The 14,600-nt window shown below is 44.6% G+C and overlaps 2 protein-coding genes across 2 annotated transcripts; both read left to right on the top strand.

The window, feature by feature from the left end:
* The first annotated feature begins 713 nt into the window (after positions 1 to 713).
* On the top strand, positions 714 to 3,412 carry LOC129410669 (uncharacterized). Its single transcript, XM_055159403.1, has 2 exons — positions 714 to 783; positions 894 to 3,412. Exon 2 carries the CDS (start codon positions 1,163 to 1,165, stop codon positions 3,305 to 3,307), a length of 2,145 nt encoding a protein of 714 aa, XP_055015378.1. The 5' UTR covers positions 714 to 783; positions 894 to 1,162; the 3' UTR covers positions 3,308 to 3,412.
* A 1,561-nt stretch (positions 3,413 to 4,973) lies between these two features.
* Positions 4,974 to 7,266, top strand: LOC129410677 (uncharacterized). The gene is made up of 2 exons (XM_055159442.1): positions 4,974 to 7,072; positions 7,183 to 7,266. Exon 1 carries the CDS (start codon positions 5,849 to 5,851, stop codon positions 6,806 to 6,808), a length of 960 nt encoding a protein of 319 aa, XP_055015417.1. The 5' UTR covers positions 4,974 to 5,848; the 3' UTR covers positions 6,809 to 7,072; positions 7,183 to 7,266.
* The last annotated feature ends 7,334 nt before the right edge of the window (positions 7,267 to 14,600 follow it).

Raw genomic sequence — 14,600 nt, forward strand, 5'->3', positions numbered from 1 at the left:
AACAAAAGCGTGAGCAAACTCAGAACTAAACATAACTCAAATAATCCCCTTTGGGCACCATGGGTATGTGGTTTACGCAGTACAAATCAATGTCCATGACTAGAGATGATTTTCCAAGATTTATTTTCTAGTTTTTTGGCAAGCAACAAGGAATACATGTTTAAGGCCTACTCCTGCTGCCTCTCCTCGTGACTGGCAAAAAACCATAGGCCCACCCAGGTGCACTCTGGTCCATGTGTACCACCCTCCTTTATCCCCTAGGTGACCCAAATTAAATCAAAAACAAAAAGAGGTGCTAACATAAATAATACCAACTTAGACTAAGAAATTAGCAAGAATAATATTAACATAGCAAAAATATATTATACAAATTAACAAAACTAAATTAGTAAGCTAACTAAACAAACAAAAATAATAAACAAATTTTAGAATCAACAAAATAAGCAAATAGCTCCTACAAGAACATTTAAAAATAACCCTAACTCATGGGCTGTGGAATCCCATGTTGAAAAAAATGTGTTTTTAGGAGGGTTTTAACGTGAAGTAGGGAGGAGCAAGATTTCAGGAGATGAGGGAGAGCATTCCTGTACAAAAGGCCCTTTGAGTTCTAAGTTCTTGTTAGTTAAGTTTTCTTGTTTATTGTAATCTGTGGAGGGTCCACTAGAGGGCGCTCTGACCTCCTATATTGTCTAAATTGTGACTGGGGAAAACGTGGTTCCTGTAAAATGGAGTTTACTTTAGATTAGCAGAGTGGTTTTTTGGAAGTGTGCGTTTATGACTGCAGTAAGTTTGTACCTTATTATTATGTGTTTTAGTTTCCTATTACTGTTTCATTGTATGTTTGTTGTTTATTACAATTAGTAATTGAATGTTTTATTTCTGTTTATTCCTAGAAACCACACACCCATATGCAAAGTACTCATATTCAACCCCATCAATGTGTACCTCCTTATGTCAATACAAGAGCCTGAACGCCACCAGTTGTCTCCTCATTTCCTCCTCCTACTGAATATTCATCTGGGCCTTAAGAGGTGTTCTGGCCGACACCCCAGAGCAGTGACAGCTTTACACCCGAACCAGTGCCTACAGTCTACTCTAGTTGAAGTTCCTACCCAACATTAATGGTCCTTCGAGCCGGATAAGCTGTCTCTGCTCTATCAAGATGGATGATATTCAGAACTATTCGACCCACGGAGCATGCCCCCGCCGCAAGGTACGTCGGCCCCTCCATTATGAAGATTATGAGATTAATTTACCAAGACTCGATGGGCGCTATCCCGAGGCCAGAGAGACAATACCACCTCTAGTTGGCGCTACTGCTTCCCCTCCCAATCTTGTGTCTGAACATTATGAAGAGCGCTCCCAGGGCTATGTCACACCTATGAGGGCTGAGCTGGAGGAGATGCAGAGGGAGAGGCTCCTGTGTCAGCGATCCCAGGAGCAGATGAGAGCGGGGTTGGCTGATTTTCAGGCCATACACGCCAGTATGCTGCAGCTGCTGAACCAGGCTGAGAGTCTGCAGCTCACCCCACCACCAGCAGTCACTCCAGTTCATCATGTGCCAGAGCCTGTTAAAGAAGAAGAGGACTGGCCTCTGCCCCCACCCCCAGTTAACTTTAAGGAGGAACCGACCTCCATACAGAGTCCTGTGATTTACCGCCTTGATACAATGTTGAATGAGCTCCAGAACCTGAAGAGAGAGACTTTGGCTGCACAGCAGAACCCAGTCAATCCACCATTTGCGCCCACTCCAGTGGTCACCACTTCACAGCCTAAGTCAACAACTCCAATGCCACCTCTGAGAGCACGACCCATGCCAGATGCATCATTCCCGCCTCCTCCAACCCCTCCCGATCCATTATGGGGCACATTATCAATTCAGAGACCCCCAAACTTAGCAGTAGCTTCAGAGTTTGCCTATACGGGGCCTCGCCCGAGCATTCCTAAGCTCACATGCCGGGATCCTGGGGAATTCGCACGCTTGAAGATGGCCCTTGAGAACCTCTTGCCCCCAGACAGTACAGAGTTATTCAAGTACCAGGTTTTGTTGGATCATCTACACCTAGAGGAGGCAAAGCTGATAGCTGATGCTTACCTTCATTCGCCCACACCCTTCACCGACACCATGAATGCCCTTAATGACAAGCTTGGCCAGCCCCATCAGCTTGCCCTGAGAAGAATCGCAGCTGTGATGGACTCACCTGACATTCGCAGAGGGGATGTGGTGGCATTTGAGCGATTTGCCCTTCAGATACAGTCGCTTGTGGGCATGTTAAAGACGTTAGGCCCTGATGGTGCGGTTGAACTCCAGTGTGGCTCCCATGTGGCTCGACTCCTAAGTAAGCTTCCTTCGGAGCAGAGAGCTGAGTTTAGACGGTGTATGTTTAACCGCTCTGGCCAGACTTACACCCTAGATGACCTGGCCACGTGGTTGAAGTATGAGTCCTGGTGTCAAGATTTCGATGGCCTGCCCACTACAAGGGGTGCTAGAGAGAAGCCTGATGCCAGACCCAGCAAGCGCACCACCACTGTGCTCCATGGTGCAGAAAGTTCACCCAAGCCTCCAAGTTACACCTCTAACAAACCTAAGCAGCAGCCCTATTGTGCTTACTGTGATAACCGAGCTCATCACCTGAGTCAGTGTCCAGACATTATCAAGCTTAGCCAAGAGCAACTGACTGAATGGATAAAGACTAACAAGAGGTGCTGGCGCTGCGCACGCTCCCACCAGGCAGCTCAGTGCACTCTCAAGAAACCTTGTAACCTGTGTCAGGGTCGCCACCTACAGGTCCTTCACCAGGTCAACTCTAAGCCCCCAAAAGCACCTGACCCAGCTACGGTCCCTGCGCAGGAAGGTGAGAATCCTACTGGTGTCCTGTATCTCGACAGACCCACAGAGAGTGGCCGAGTTCTGCTGAAAGTCGTTCCGGTCATCCTCCACCATAATGGTAAGACCCTGAACACCCACGCAGTACTAGATGATGGGTCAGAAAGGACCATGCTGCTGCCCATGGCTGCCCAAAGGCTCGACCTCCAAGGCGTCCCAGAGACACTTCCTTTACGCACCATCAGACAGGATGTGCAGACGTTGCACGGCGCTTCTGTTACATTTGACATCTCCCCTGGTGGTAAACCCAAGTTGAAGTATAAGGTCAACAACGCCTTCACAGCCACTCGTATCGACCTAGCTGAGCACAGTTACCCAGTGGAATCACTTCAGAGGAAGTATAAACACCTTAGAGGTCTGCCAATACGCTCCTTCAAGAAGGTCAAACCCCTGCTTCTCATCGGCAGTGACCACCCCTAGCTCATCACTCCAACGGAAGCTGTTCGCCTGGGTCCACCAGGTGGTCCTGCAGCAATGCACACCAAGTTAGGTTGGACATTACAGGGTCCCTCTAGCCTCATCTGCTCATCTCCCCTGCCGCAACAGTGCCTGTTCACCACCACCATTGCCCCTCAGGTGAGTGAGCTACTGAAACATGTAGAGAAGTTATGGCAGGCAGATGTTATTCCAGTGAAGGAAGGCAAGGTAGTTACCCGCTCAAGAGAGGATAACTACGCCACCGACCTGCTTGAGCTGAGGACAGTTTGGATAGTGGTAGGAAGCATACACCGCTACGCCACCCCTCTCCTCCGCCGCAAGGACATGCCACACCTCAAGGCTACCCCCAGTGCTGTCATGCCCAGTTTAAGAGGTGTGGAGAGGAGACTCCAAAGAGATCCGGAGCGAGCTCAGATCTACTGCTCTGAGATTGAGAAGTTGGTCCAGGCTGGGTCTGTGATTAAGTTGTCTCCTTCTGAGGTTGCCCAAGCAGATGAGACGTGGTACATCCCACACCACCTTGTTAGCCACAATGGCAAGCATCGCCTTGTATTTAACTGTTCTTTCCAGTTTCAGGGCCATACCCTCAATGAATATCTCCTCCCTGGCCCAAACTTAGGGGCATCCCTCCTCGGTGTCCTTCTCCGGTTTCGAGAGCATGCAGTGGCAGTCAGTGGTGACATAAAGGGCATGTTCCACCAGATTCGCCTTCTTCCGGAGGACCGCTTGCTCTTGCGTTTTGTGTGGCGTGACCTGCATTCAGACGAACCTGCAGCAGTCTTTGAATGGCAAGTTCTACCCTTTGGCACAACGTGTAGCCCGTGTTGTGCAACCTACGCCCTGCAACGCCACACAAGAGACCATGCCCAAGCTGATGAACAGCTCTGCCACTCGGTGGGGCAGTGCTTTTATGTCAACAACCTTCTCCAGAGTGTGCCAACCCTAGAAGAGGCCCAGGACCTGGTGGACAAGCTGCGAGCCCTCTTGTTCACTGCTGGATTTGTCCTTCGCCAGTGGGCTAGTAATGAGCCTGATGTTATTAGCCACTTACCTGAAGACCTCCGATCCACAAGTGCAGAATTGTGGCTTGCTCAGGACAAAGCAGACACCTCTGAGCCAACTCTGGGCCTTAGCTGGCACTTCCCCACTGATACTCTTGGTTACAGACACCGCCCTATTACCTATGGAGCCCCCACCATGCGGAACATCTATAAAGTTCTCGCAAGTCAGTATGACCCTCTGGGGTTTATCCTGCCCTACACCACTCGAGCCAAAATGCTAGTAAGGCGCCTCTGGGACCAACAAAGAGATTGGGATGACCCTCAACTACCACCGGAACTGTTGCAGCAGTGGAGGACCTGGGAAGAAGAGTTGCAGTTCCTCCCTCAAGTCCTGCTTCCCCGTCCTTACCTGCCGAAGCACCTTACCGAGTCTGTAAGGGAAAGGGAGATTCACATATTTTGTGATGCATCCGAACAGGCTTATGGTGCCGTAGCTTATATGAGAACAATGATGAGTGATGGCAGTTCACATCTAACGTTCCTGATGGCTCGCTCTGGAGTTTCTTCCAAACGTGTGTTGTCTATGCCCAGACTTGAGCTGTGCGGCGCTCTTTCCGGAGCATATCTCTCCAGTCTCCTTGGAAACGAGCTCACCCTGGATATCAAGAGAGTCGTGCTGTGGTCTGACTCCACCACAGTACTCACCTGGCTGAGTTCTGAGTCTTGTCGCTTCAAGGTCTTTGTTGGCACCCGCATAGCAGAGATTCAGGAGCTCACCCACCTTCACACCTGGTTGATTCAGCCCAAAACCCTGCTGATGACATAACGCGAGGAAAGTCACTTCTGGACTTAAGCAGACCCAACAGATGGAGCCAAGGCCCCCCCTTTCTGCTCTTACCCCCAGATGAGTGGCCCTCAGACCCTGAGCAGTATCTGTACAGAGCCTCTGGACCCTGCTGAACTTCGCAAAGAGGCCTTCTGCGGAGTTTCTGCTGCCGCCAACCCTGTCACCTCAAGCTTCAGTGAGTGTAATACCTGGATGCAGTTGTTAGAAGCGACAATCCTGCAGTTAAATGGGGCGGCCACCAGAGAAGGACCACCCTCTGCAGAAGATTACCGTCAAGCCGAGATCCTTGTCCTACGGAGAGTTCAGTAGGAGGTCTTTCCAGAGGAATATCGTCTCCTCAAGTCTGGCAAACCTATCAGCCGCAGTAGTCGTCTCATAGCACTTGCCCCTGAGTTCGACCACGAGAGTGAAGTCATCAGGGTAGGTGGGCGTCTTCGTCGCTCTGAAGATCTTGCCTTCTCCAATCTTCACCCTGTAGTGTTGGATCCAGCTCACCCCTGCACTCGCCTGCTTATCCAGGACTTTGACAGTCGCTTGCGTCACCCAGGACCAGAGAGGGTCTTTGCGGAGATCCGGCGTTCCTATTGGATTCTGAGAGGCCGGGAAGCTGTTCAGCGCTTCTAGAGAACCTGTCCTGAGTGTCGCAGATGGAGATCACAGCCCACTGTCCCCAAGATGGCTGATTTACCAGTTGCCCGACTCCGCCTGTACAAGCCTGCCTTTTATTCGACAGGCATGGACTGCTTCGGACCTTTCGAAGTCAAGATAGGTCGTCGTGTGGAGAAGAGGTGGGGCATAATCTTTAAGTGCCTTACTGTCAGGGCTGTTCACCTTGATGTCCTCACCTCCATCGATACTGACTCCTTCCTCATGGCGCTCCGGCGGTTCATTGCCAGGAGAGGAACTCCAGCTGAGCTGTATTCAGATCGAGGCACCAACTTTCGCGGTGGAGAAAGTGAACTCCAAACAGCTTTTATGTTCATGACCTCTGACCTGCAAAGGCTCCTAGTTCCTCAGAAGATCCACTTCCACTTCAATCCTCCAGCAGCTCCTCATTTCGGAGGAGTATGGGAGCAGGAGATTCGATCAGTCAAGACTGCGCTCTACACTACAGTTGGAGCCCAGCCCCTGCAAGAAGAAGTCCTCCACACGGTCTTAGTGGAGGTGGAGGGCATCCTGAATTCCAAACCGTTGGGCTATGTCCCATCTGACGTCAGTGATCCTGATCCTGTCACTCCCAACTGCCTTTTAATGGGGCGGCCGGATGTATCACTTCCTCAAGTGGTCTATCCTAAAGAAGAGCTCCTGAGTCGCCGGAGGTGGAGGCATTCTCAAGTGCTTGCCGATCACTTCTGGTCTCGCTTCATCCGGCTGTATCTTCCTGGTCTGCAGTACCGGCAGAAGTGGCAGTCATCCTCCGCAGATGTCACAGAAGGTTCTGTGGCAATGATTGTGGATCCACAGCTGCCTCGGGCTTCATGGCTCGTGGGCCGCATCTCCAAGGTCCACCCCAGTCCCGACGGACACATCAGGTCTGCTGACGTTAAGATAAAGGATAGAACATTCACCCGACCTGTTGCAAGGCTGGTGATCCTGCCAGCCCTCCCAGATGAAGATAAAGGACTGTCGCCCTGAGATGAGCGTTTATTTGGTAGTTGCCTTTTGTTGTGAGCAAATGTACTTCATACATTTGGGGGCGGCTGTACAAAAGGCCCTTTGAGTTCTAAGTTCTTGTTAGTTAAGTTTTCTTGTTTATTGTAATCTGTGGAGGGTCCACTAGAGGGCGCTCTGACCTCCTATATTGTCTAAATTGTGACTGGGGAAAACGTGGTTCCTGTAAAATGGAGTTTACTTTAGATTAGCAGATTGGTTTTTTGGAAGTGTGCGTTTATGACTGCAGTAAGTTTGTACCTTATTATTATGTGTTTTAGTTTCCTATTACTGTTTCATTGTATGTTTGTTGTTTATTACAATTAGTAATTGAATGTTTTATTTCTGTTTATTCCTAGAAACCACACACCCATATGCATAGTACTCATGTTCAACCCCATCAATGTGTACCTCCTTATGTCAATACAAGAGCCTGAACGCCACCAGTTGTCTCCTCATTTCCTCCTCCTACTGAATATTCATCTGGGCCTTAAGAGGTGTTCTGGCCGACACCCCAGAGCAGTGACAGTTTTACACCCGAACCAGTGCCTACAGTCCACTCTAGTTGAAGTTCCTACCCAACAATTCCAAAGTTTGGGGGTAACAACAGAGAACGCTTAGCCTCCCCTGGTTTTGAGACGGGATGGTGGGACAGACAGTAGGTTGAGAGAGTTAGACCTGAGAGGCCGGGGGCTGTGTGGGGTGTTAAAAGTAGGGTGACCAAACGTCCGTTTTTCCCCGGACATGTCCGTATTTTGCTTGATGTCCAGGGCGTCCGGGTTTTTTTTTTTTTTATAAAGTGATGCAAATGTCCGGGTTTTCAGTACCGCTCAATAAACTGAGCGTCTCTCGTAGCGTCTGTGACTCAGAAGGAGCAAGCAGACACAAACCGTCGTAGGGTGACCAAACGTCCGTTTTTCCCCAGACATGTCCGTATTTTGCGTCCTGTCCTGGGCGTCTGGGTTTTTTTTTATAAAGTGATGCAAATGTCCGGGTTTTCAGTACCGTTCATTAAACTGAGCGTCTCTCGTAGTTCTCTGTGACTCAGAAGGAGCGAGACACAAACAGTGGTCCAGTGGTCCAGTGGTCCAGTGGTCCAGTGGTCCAGTGGTCCTGGTCTGGTCCCGGTCTGGTCCCGGACCTGGATCAGTCCTGGTTCAGTCCGTACGCGGTGCAAAAGTGCGGCATCGCAGTCACGGAAGTCACGTAAACAGTCGTTATCCATTTTTTTCCATTCTTCATTTAAACACAAAATCGAAAACTGAAAAAACAAATTGTTATTCGTTTTTTTATTTTGGTTTTGGGGACAAATAATGAAGAAAACTGTTGTTTTTTCGTTTTCTTATTTTTGATTTTATATTGAAAAACGAATGATACCCAGTACAACACCGCACCCGCCCGTTAACCGGAGATTATATCAAACTTTTGCGCTGCCTACGCCATGTGCTGATGTTGCAGATCTTTAGGCACAAAAACGATTCAGTTCTCTTCCACAGGGGATATTTATTACAAAGCCACACACACACACACAAAAATTTAAATCGGCTGTAACAGTCCCGCTCTCATACCGTACCTAGCCGCGGTAAAGACAAAAAACACACGTCAGTCTAGTTCAAGGCACGTACCAAGAAACTGTGCGGGGCGTTCAAATACATCTCGCAAAAACAACAACGTTCAGAATTCAAAACAACAAGAAGAACAAGGTTACACTAATTCATCACAATCATGCGTAACTGTAAATTCATTAATCAAGTCTCTCACACTGAACCAAGACCAAACCAGGACTAACCTAGGACTGATTCCAAGACTGAAGAGGAGGACTAATCCACAACTGAACAAGGACTAAACCAGGACTAAACCAGAACTGAAACAGGACTCACCATCGGAAAGGACCTCACGCTGCAATAGGAGGGGTTCAGTCACGTGATCACGAAGACGCGCGAATAGCTGGGTTTTACGTGACGTCACAGGGCTACGTTTGTCAGCATGCAAAATCAGATGGAGGTCAGGAAGTGAACTGACTGGAGGAAAATGCCGATGTGTTGTGTAGTTTACGGCTGTGCCAGTTGTTCTAACCGAGAGAAGGAAAAGCGATTTTTTTAGAGTACCGAATATAGTCGTCCACAAAGGTCAGAAATGGGAAAAGCTGACAGAAAAACGCCGTAAAAAGTGGATTACAAACCTGTTACCCAGATAGACTGGTTACTGCTGATACACTGCAGTTTTTCCCATAACAGTCTATACACATAAAATAAGAGAAACACTCAACCCTGGCGAAGACCAAACGATAATCATCATTTAGGCGTTTTGCACCAAGGTTGAGGACCCATCCACTGACAAAAAAAGTTATATGTCTCCAAACTTTTGTACGCCTTCATCTGTTGTCTGGTGTAGAACGATGTCTGAAGAGCTAAATAGTTCGTGATATCCTCTGCCTTGATTGTCGGCAAATATTTTTCTTCGGTTGAAAATTATCTCATTTTCAATAAGATGGGGTCATGCCCAATATATTTGTCAACTAACTGCCCGTACTTTTGCCTTGCTACTGGCTCTAAATCCTTACAATAAGAACTCTTCTCCATATCTGTGTTCTCCAGAGCCGTGTTTGTCGTGTTTGTCTTCACTTCCTGCCCTCCACCAGAAATTTGCGCATCATCATGATCACGTGACTGAAACGGCGTTCTCTCTCAAGTCCAAGATTAGTCCTGGTTTAGACCTGGTTTAGTCCTGACCCACCTGTGTGTAATTTGTACCCGCCTGTAATACACAATACGCGTTCATACGCTGTAAAAAATTGCAAAATTGCACACAAAAAAATCTGAGAAACGGTGAGACCCCCCCCCTTCTGTTTGAGTAGCAGCCCACGATCTCCACTCCAGTGTCACTGTTGGAGTCCGAGCTCAGAATAATCACTGCAGCATGTCTTCTGAAGGATTTGTTGAGCTCCAGTCTTTAAATATGAAATGCTACTGTCCAGCAGGTAAATACAACATAATAACGGTTAAAAGAATCTCTACGTCTTTCTTTGTCATAGTTGGATTAGACGTTCTTACTGACAATGTTTTGGTGTCGTATTCTCATTGATCACTAGACGGCGCACATGTCTCACAATAAGTAGGCTATGTATCTACTTGGCCCACAGCACACTGCTGAATAAACTTGAGGATGTTACAGGTGAGATTAGTAAGGCTTAATGTATATCCTATATTGTAAATGACTTGATTTTATCCTGATAGTATTAAGTTGTGTGCAAAGAAGTGTAGCAGACTTTCACAGATCACTGGAAAAGTGTTGGCTGTAGGTCTATTTTGTGATAGGCTATGTAACGTAATGTAATGTAATGTAACGTACATTATGAATCTGTAGTTTAAATGTATAAAATCCACAAGTCAGAGTAGGGGAAGTTTGCACTATTTAAGTTTTCAGGTGGCTGCCTGTCTTGATGGAAATGCTTTGTTGGATGATGATATCAAGACTTTCTTGCTTCTAATGAATTAAAGGTGATTGTATGCTCAAAAAACACTGAAAAACATGCCTCCTCTCCATATCTGACCTATAACCTGGCCTAGGAGCATTCCCTCTCTCCATGGAGATAAATAGGTTTAATGTCATACTGTGGAACTTTCCAGATAAAGCAATAACATCAAGCAGGTGGTGGAGCCTCCTTGCGCCTTTAAAGAAGAAAGATGTTTTTTTTTTTTTTCTGGTATTCGGTTGCTTGGAAATCCAGAAGGATATTTCTCTGTATTTGCTATACAGCGATGAGTCTGGATTCTTCCAAGCAAGGTACTCTGTATTTGATCTTTATTTTACATTTGGTTAATTGTAAACCACCGTAGTGATCTAAAACAGAGCATTCAGAAAATAAAGTACCACCGAAGCACATTTAATTGAGTTCTCAAATGGAGATCCAAGTTCAATTAGACACAAAGCAGACCTCCGAATACCGAATGTGCCCCCACAACAATCCTGTCCATACAAGGACAAACCAAATGAGACACCTGCAATCAGAGCATGTACTAACTAAAGCATAACATGTCCTCAGTTCCAAACACATGAGTGCATTCACTGAGAAGCAGCACGTCTAATATGGGGCCAACTGGCTCAAAAATAAGACACGAGCAGGTCTGAATCACTCCGGACTTAAAATAGACAGCAGCCCCTTTGAGTGGCAGACTGTGAAATGATCATATGGAACAGACTAAATGTTGTTCATCGTGTGGTTTCTTCTTCTCGAAAGTATCATTAGCCTCGATGTGACTCTGACATGCACGCTGATATACAATATTTGATAGGCTACCTTTTTATGAGCGATGGGACAAGACAAAATTCCTACAAGACAATGAGAGACCGGATTGGGTCCACAATAATTTTGACACAACATATAATAAATAAATTGTGCAAACTATAGTACACAATTGTATCACTTATTTATTTATTTATTTATTTTAATTTCACATTTTTGTGGTCATTCTAGCATTGCTTTTTGGGACTAAATATTCTACTTATAGCCTACTACCCTGAAGTACTCAGCAGCACTTTAACCCTTTTTGGTCCAGTTGTACTTGAGAGAGAGTTTTTTTTCAGATATCTGTTGAGATTATTATTTTTTTGTTTGGTTTTGTTTTTGTTTTTTGTAAATTTTTGTTTGTTAAATATCAAAATTAATTTAAAAGGTAAAAAACACGTGCACACACACACACACACACAGTACAGTTCCAGGTCAAGCAGCAATATTATATAACCTATACTGTTTATCAGGTTTGAGCAAGAGGTGAAAAAAAAAAAAGTTTGTTTTGGCAGAACCCGGGTTGTTTTGCAGGTCAGTAGTGGTTTCTGTCTGCTAACAGAGACAGAGATGGGGGCATTTCCTCGCACAATAGACAAGACAAAAACAGATGGACAAAATATGGAAATAGACAAAAGCATTGCAAAGGGGAAAAAAAGAAGCAGGAGAGGAGACAATGGCTTTCAGCAGGTGCTACATTGTCCAGAAAATGGAAGAAGACACAACAAAGAGAAAAGATGCTTGGGTGTGTGTACCTCCCTCTGTCTCTCAACCTTGGCATCCTTCATTATCAATATTTACAAATATGAAAGGATTGCATTGAATTGAGGGAAGGTATTGATTGGCTGGCATTGACTTGCTTTTTAGCTTTGAGTCGTAGGGCTTACATTTAAATTATTCATTTTATGCAAAGGTTTCAGGCCCAAGAAGAAAGTCTTGAATGTAAAACAGGAATGGCATGGCTCACAAAGGATAGTGTCAGAATTCACTGATTTGAGGAGTCTAAAATAGATGGATAAATAGATAGAGAAATAGATAGATAAAAAGATAGAGAGATAACACTGCCAAATATTATGTAACGTCACCAAAACTACCATTTTCAAGCCAAATCTTTAAATAAGTGAGTTTGGCTGTATTAATGAAATGCTTGTGACCCGCGCCGTGATCTGTAATCTGTTTAGCCAAATATACAAAGACTTTATTGTCCAGTTTCTTTGCTTGAAGCGAGAAGGGAGACCTGGGGTGCAGAGCTGTCCCACACCTCTGTATGTGCACAGAACAATAAGGCTTGATTTACTCAGAGCAATCACACTTCTACACATCTACAATGTGAATCTGTTTTGAAGAGCCCAAATTCAAAGGGAACCCAACACTGTCACTAAACTCATCTATACGTATTGGGCAAATGTGCTGTTGTCCTGTCTTAAAATAAACACAGTGACACTTTTTGCAGAACACTTCGTTCTCTTTTCATATTCTTTGAAGAATAATAATAAAAAAAAGAAACTCTTTGAAAAAACTTGAATCGCCAGTGATTGAATGGAAAATGAAAGAAAAACGTTGAGCGCCGTATTCACTGTAGTTCATATGGGGGCATATATGATTTGAATTTGAGTTGGCACCTGTTCTACTCTGTTCCAATTAGTAAAAATCCAATTAAAAATGCAAGTTTACCTGGCAAGACTGGACCTGAGTAATGTCTGACTGTTTGTTTGCCCAGAGTTTTTATTTTCTTTATGTTTTGGATGTGGAGATAGAGGTGGGGTGTGGGAGTTTTTTCTGTTGTTTGTTTGTTTGTTTGTTTTTTCATGTTAAATGAAAAAAAAGAAGAAGAAAAAGTTTTAATGTGCACACTAAATAAGATCTACTTATTGTTTTATTGTCAGTCACTGGGTTCTTGCCATAGTCCATCTACATTTCATGCAGACCCCATGTTTTCATGCCCTTGCTTTGCTCTTACTAATTATAATCAAAATCTATGAATAATAATATGCAGGGAATTATGCAAATAAACTACTTTAAATTCAATGTATAATTTATTCCGAGGAGTACAAGGAGACACATGGTGACCATTTAAACTGTAAATCTTTAATTTTTCAGTATCCTTGCCTCCTTTAATTTGCTCACTGATTGTAAGAGCCTACAGACACTTTTTTATCAAGTGAGCACCAAATGAAACATGATAAAACTGGTCTTTCATATCTATAATTGCATCATTTAGGGTTAAAACTTTGCTCTCACAAACCCAAACTTTTAGCTCTGACATCCAACCTTCAGGGCATCATTACCTCTGTGGCACTTTCCATTTTCATTAGTGGTTTTTGGGACCAGAGCTGTGTAAAAATCAAGTGGAAATCTGATTATTTGTTTGGGACACAAGAAAGGTCATTGAACGTGTATTTATTATTTATCCGGACTTACAAAGGATTAGGTAGGAGTAACAAAATGTGAATCACGTGACTTAAATACTCAGATAACTCTCCCACTCATTAGTAGGCTACATATCACATACACATCCACGCTTAAAGGCATAGCACAATAATTATGCTAATTTTGCACCAAAATAACTATAAGGCATCTTTCAGTTTCCATGTGCAAGTTCTGGAAATGCTTACTATAACAAATCAGCTCAGTTTTCCTTCACTCACGCATGAACCTCGAGCTATCTGTTCCTAAAATGTTACATAATGCGTGAGACAGTGGGAAGAGAGCAAATATCCAGTCTCCTCCAAAAAAAATATAACACTGTAAGGTATATAACATTTATAAGGTAAGAGTATGCAAAGAGACTGCTCTGTGTGGCTGCTTTCTAGACTATGTTTCTACCATGTCTGCATTTTGGTACTTTGCATCTGATGTCATCAACATTCCTCGTGGTGTGATGCTAACTGTAGGCTCTGCTCTGTCTGAGGCTTTATTAGACTTTAACCTAATTTCAGACGATCTTAAAACTATTTTATTTGTCTGTGTGCATTATGTCACCGTGGTAATATTCCACCATAGAGGTACACATAGAACACCCCCAGCATAATGTCACCCCAAAGTATCAATAGAAAATAAAGAAAATGCATTTACAAGTACGTGTGTGAAAGTGCACCTTGATTCACGGAGAAAAGAGGAGGCCTTGGCTGGATATGAAGAGAGAAGTGGGCTATTGTGGATGTGCAGACAGGACTAATGACTGAAGTTAAGTCAATAAGTCTCATAAATGAATAACTTAAAAGATATATATGTAATGTAATGTAATGCTCTATAAAGCATTTATATCTTTGTGACAAAAAAATGTCTGTAAAAAGCGCTATATAAATAAAGACTTACTTATATACAAACTGTCATAGAATCTGAGTAAATTACCAAATTTTTTTGCTAGAGAGATACTTTCAGGAATAGTCTGTTGAAATGACAGATCAAACTGCACATATAAATCATAACCAAGTCAAGAGACCCCTAGACATAGGTTTAGAGGAGACACTTGAATGTGCATTAAAA

The sequence above is a fragment of the Boleophthalmus pectinirostris genome, unplaced genomic scaffold (assembly GCF_026225935.1).
Source record: "Boleophthalmus pectinirostris isolate CB_2022bp ecotype Guang Dong unplaced genomic scaffold, ASM2622593v1 HiC_scaffold_23, whole genome shotgun sequence".
In the NCBI taxonomy this organism is placed as follows: Eukaryota; Metazoa; Chordata; class Actinopteri; order Gobiiformes; family Gobiidae; genus Boleophthalmus; species Boleophthalmus pectinirostris.

What these genes read in the sequence shown, in the direction of transcription:
- LOC129410677 (XM_055159442.1), top strand. Translation starts at nt 5,849, where the DNA reads ATGGCTGATTTACCAGTTGCCCGACTCCGCCTGTACAAGCCTGCCTTT.
- LOC129410669 (XM_055159403.1), top strand. Translation starts at nt 1,163, where the DNA reads ATGGATGATATTCAGAACTATTCGACCCACGGAGCATGCCCCCGCCGC.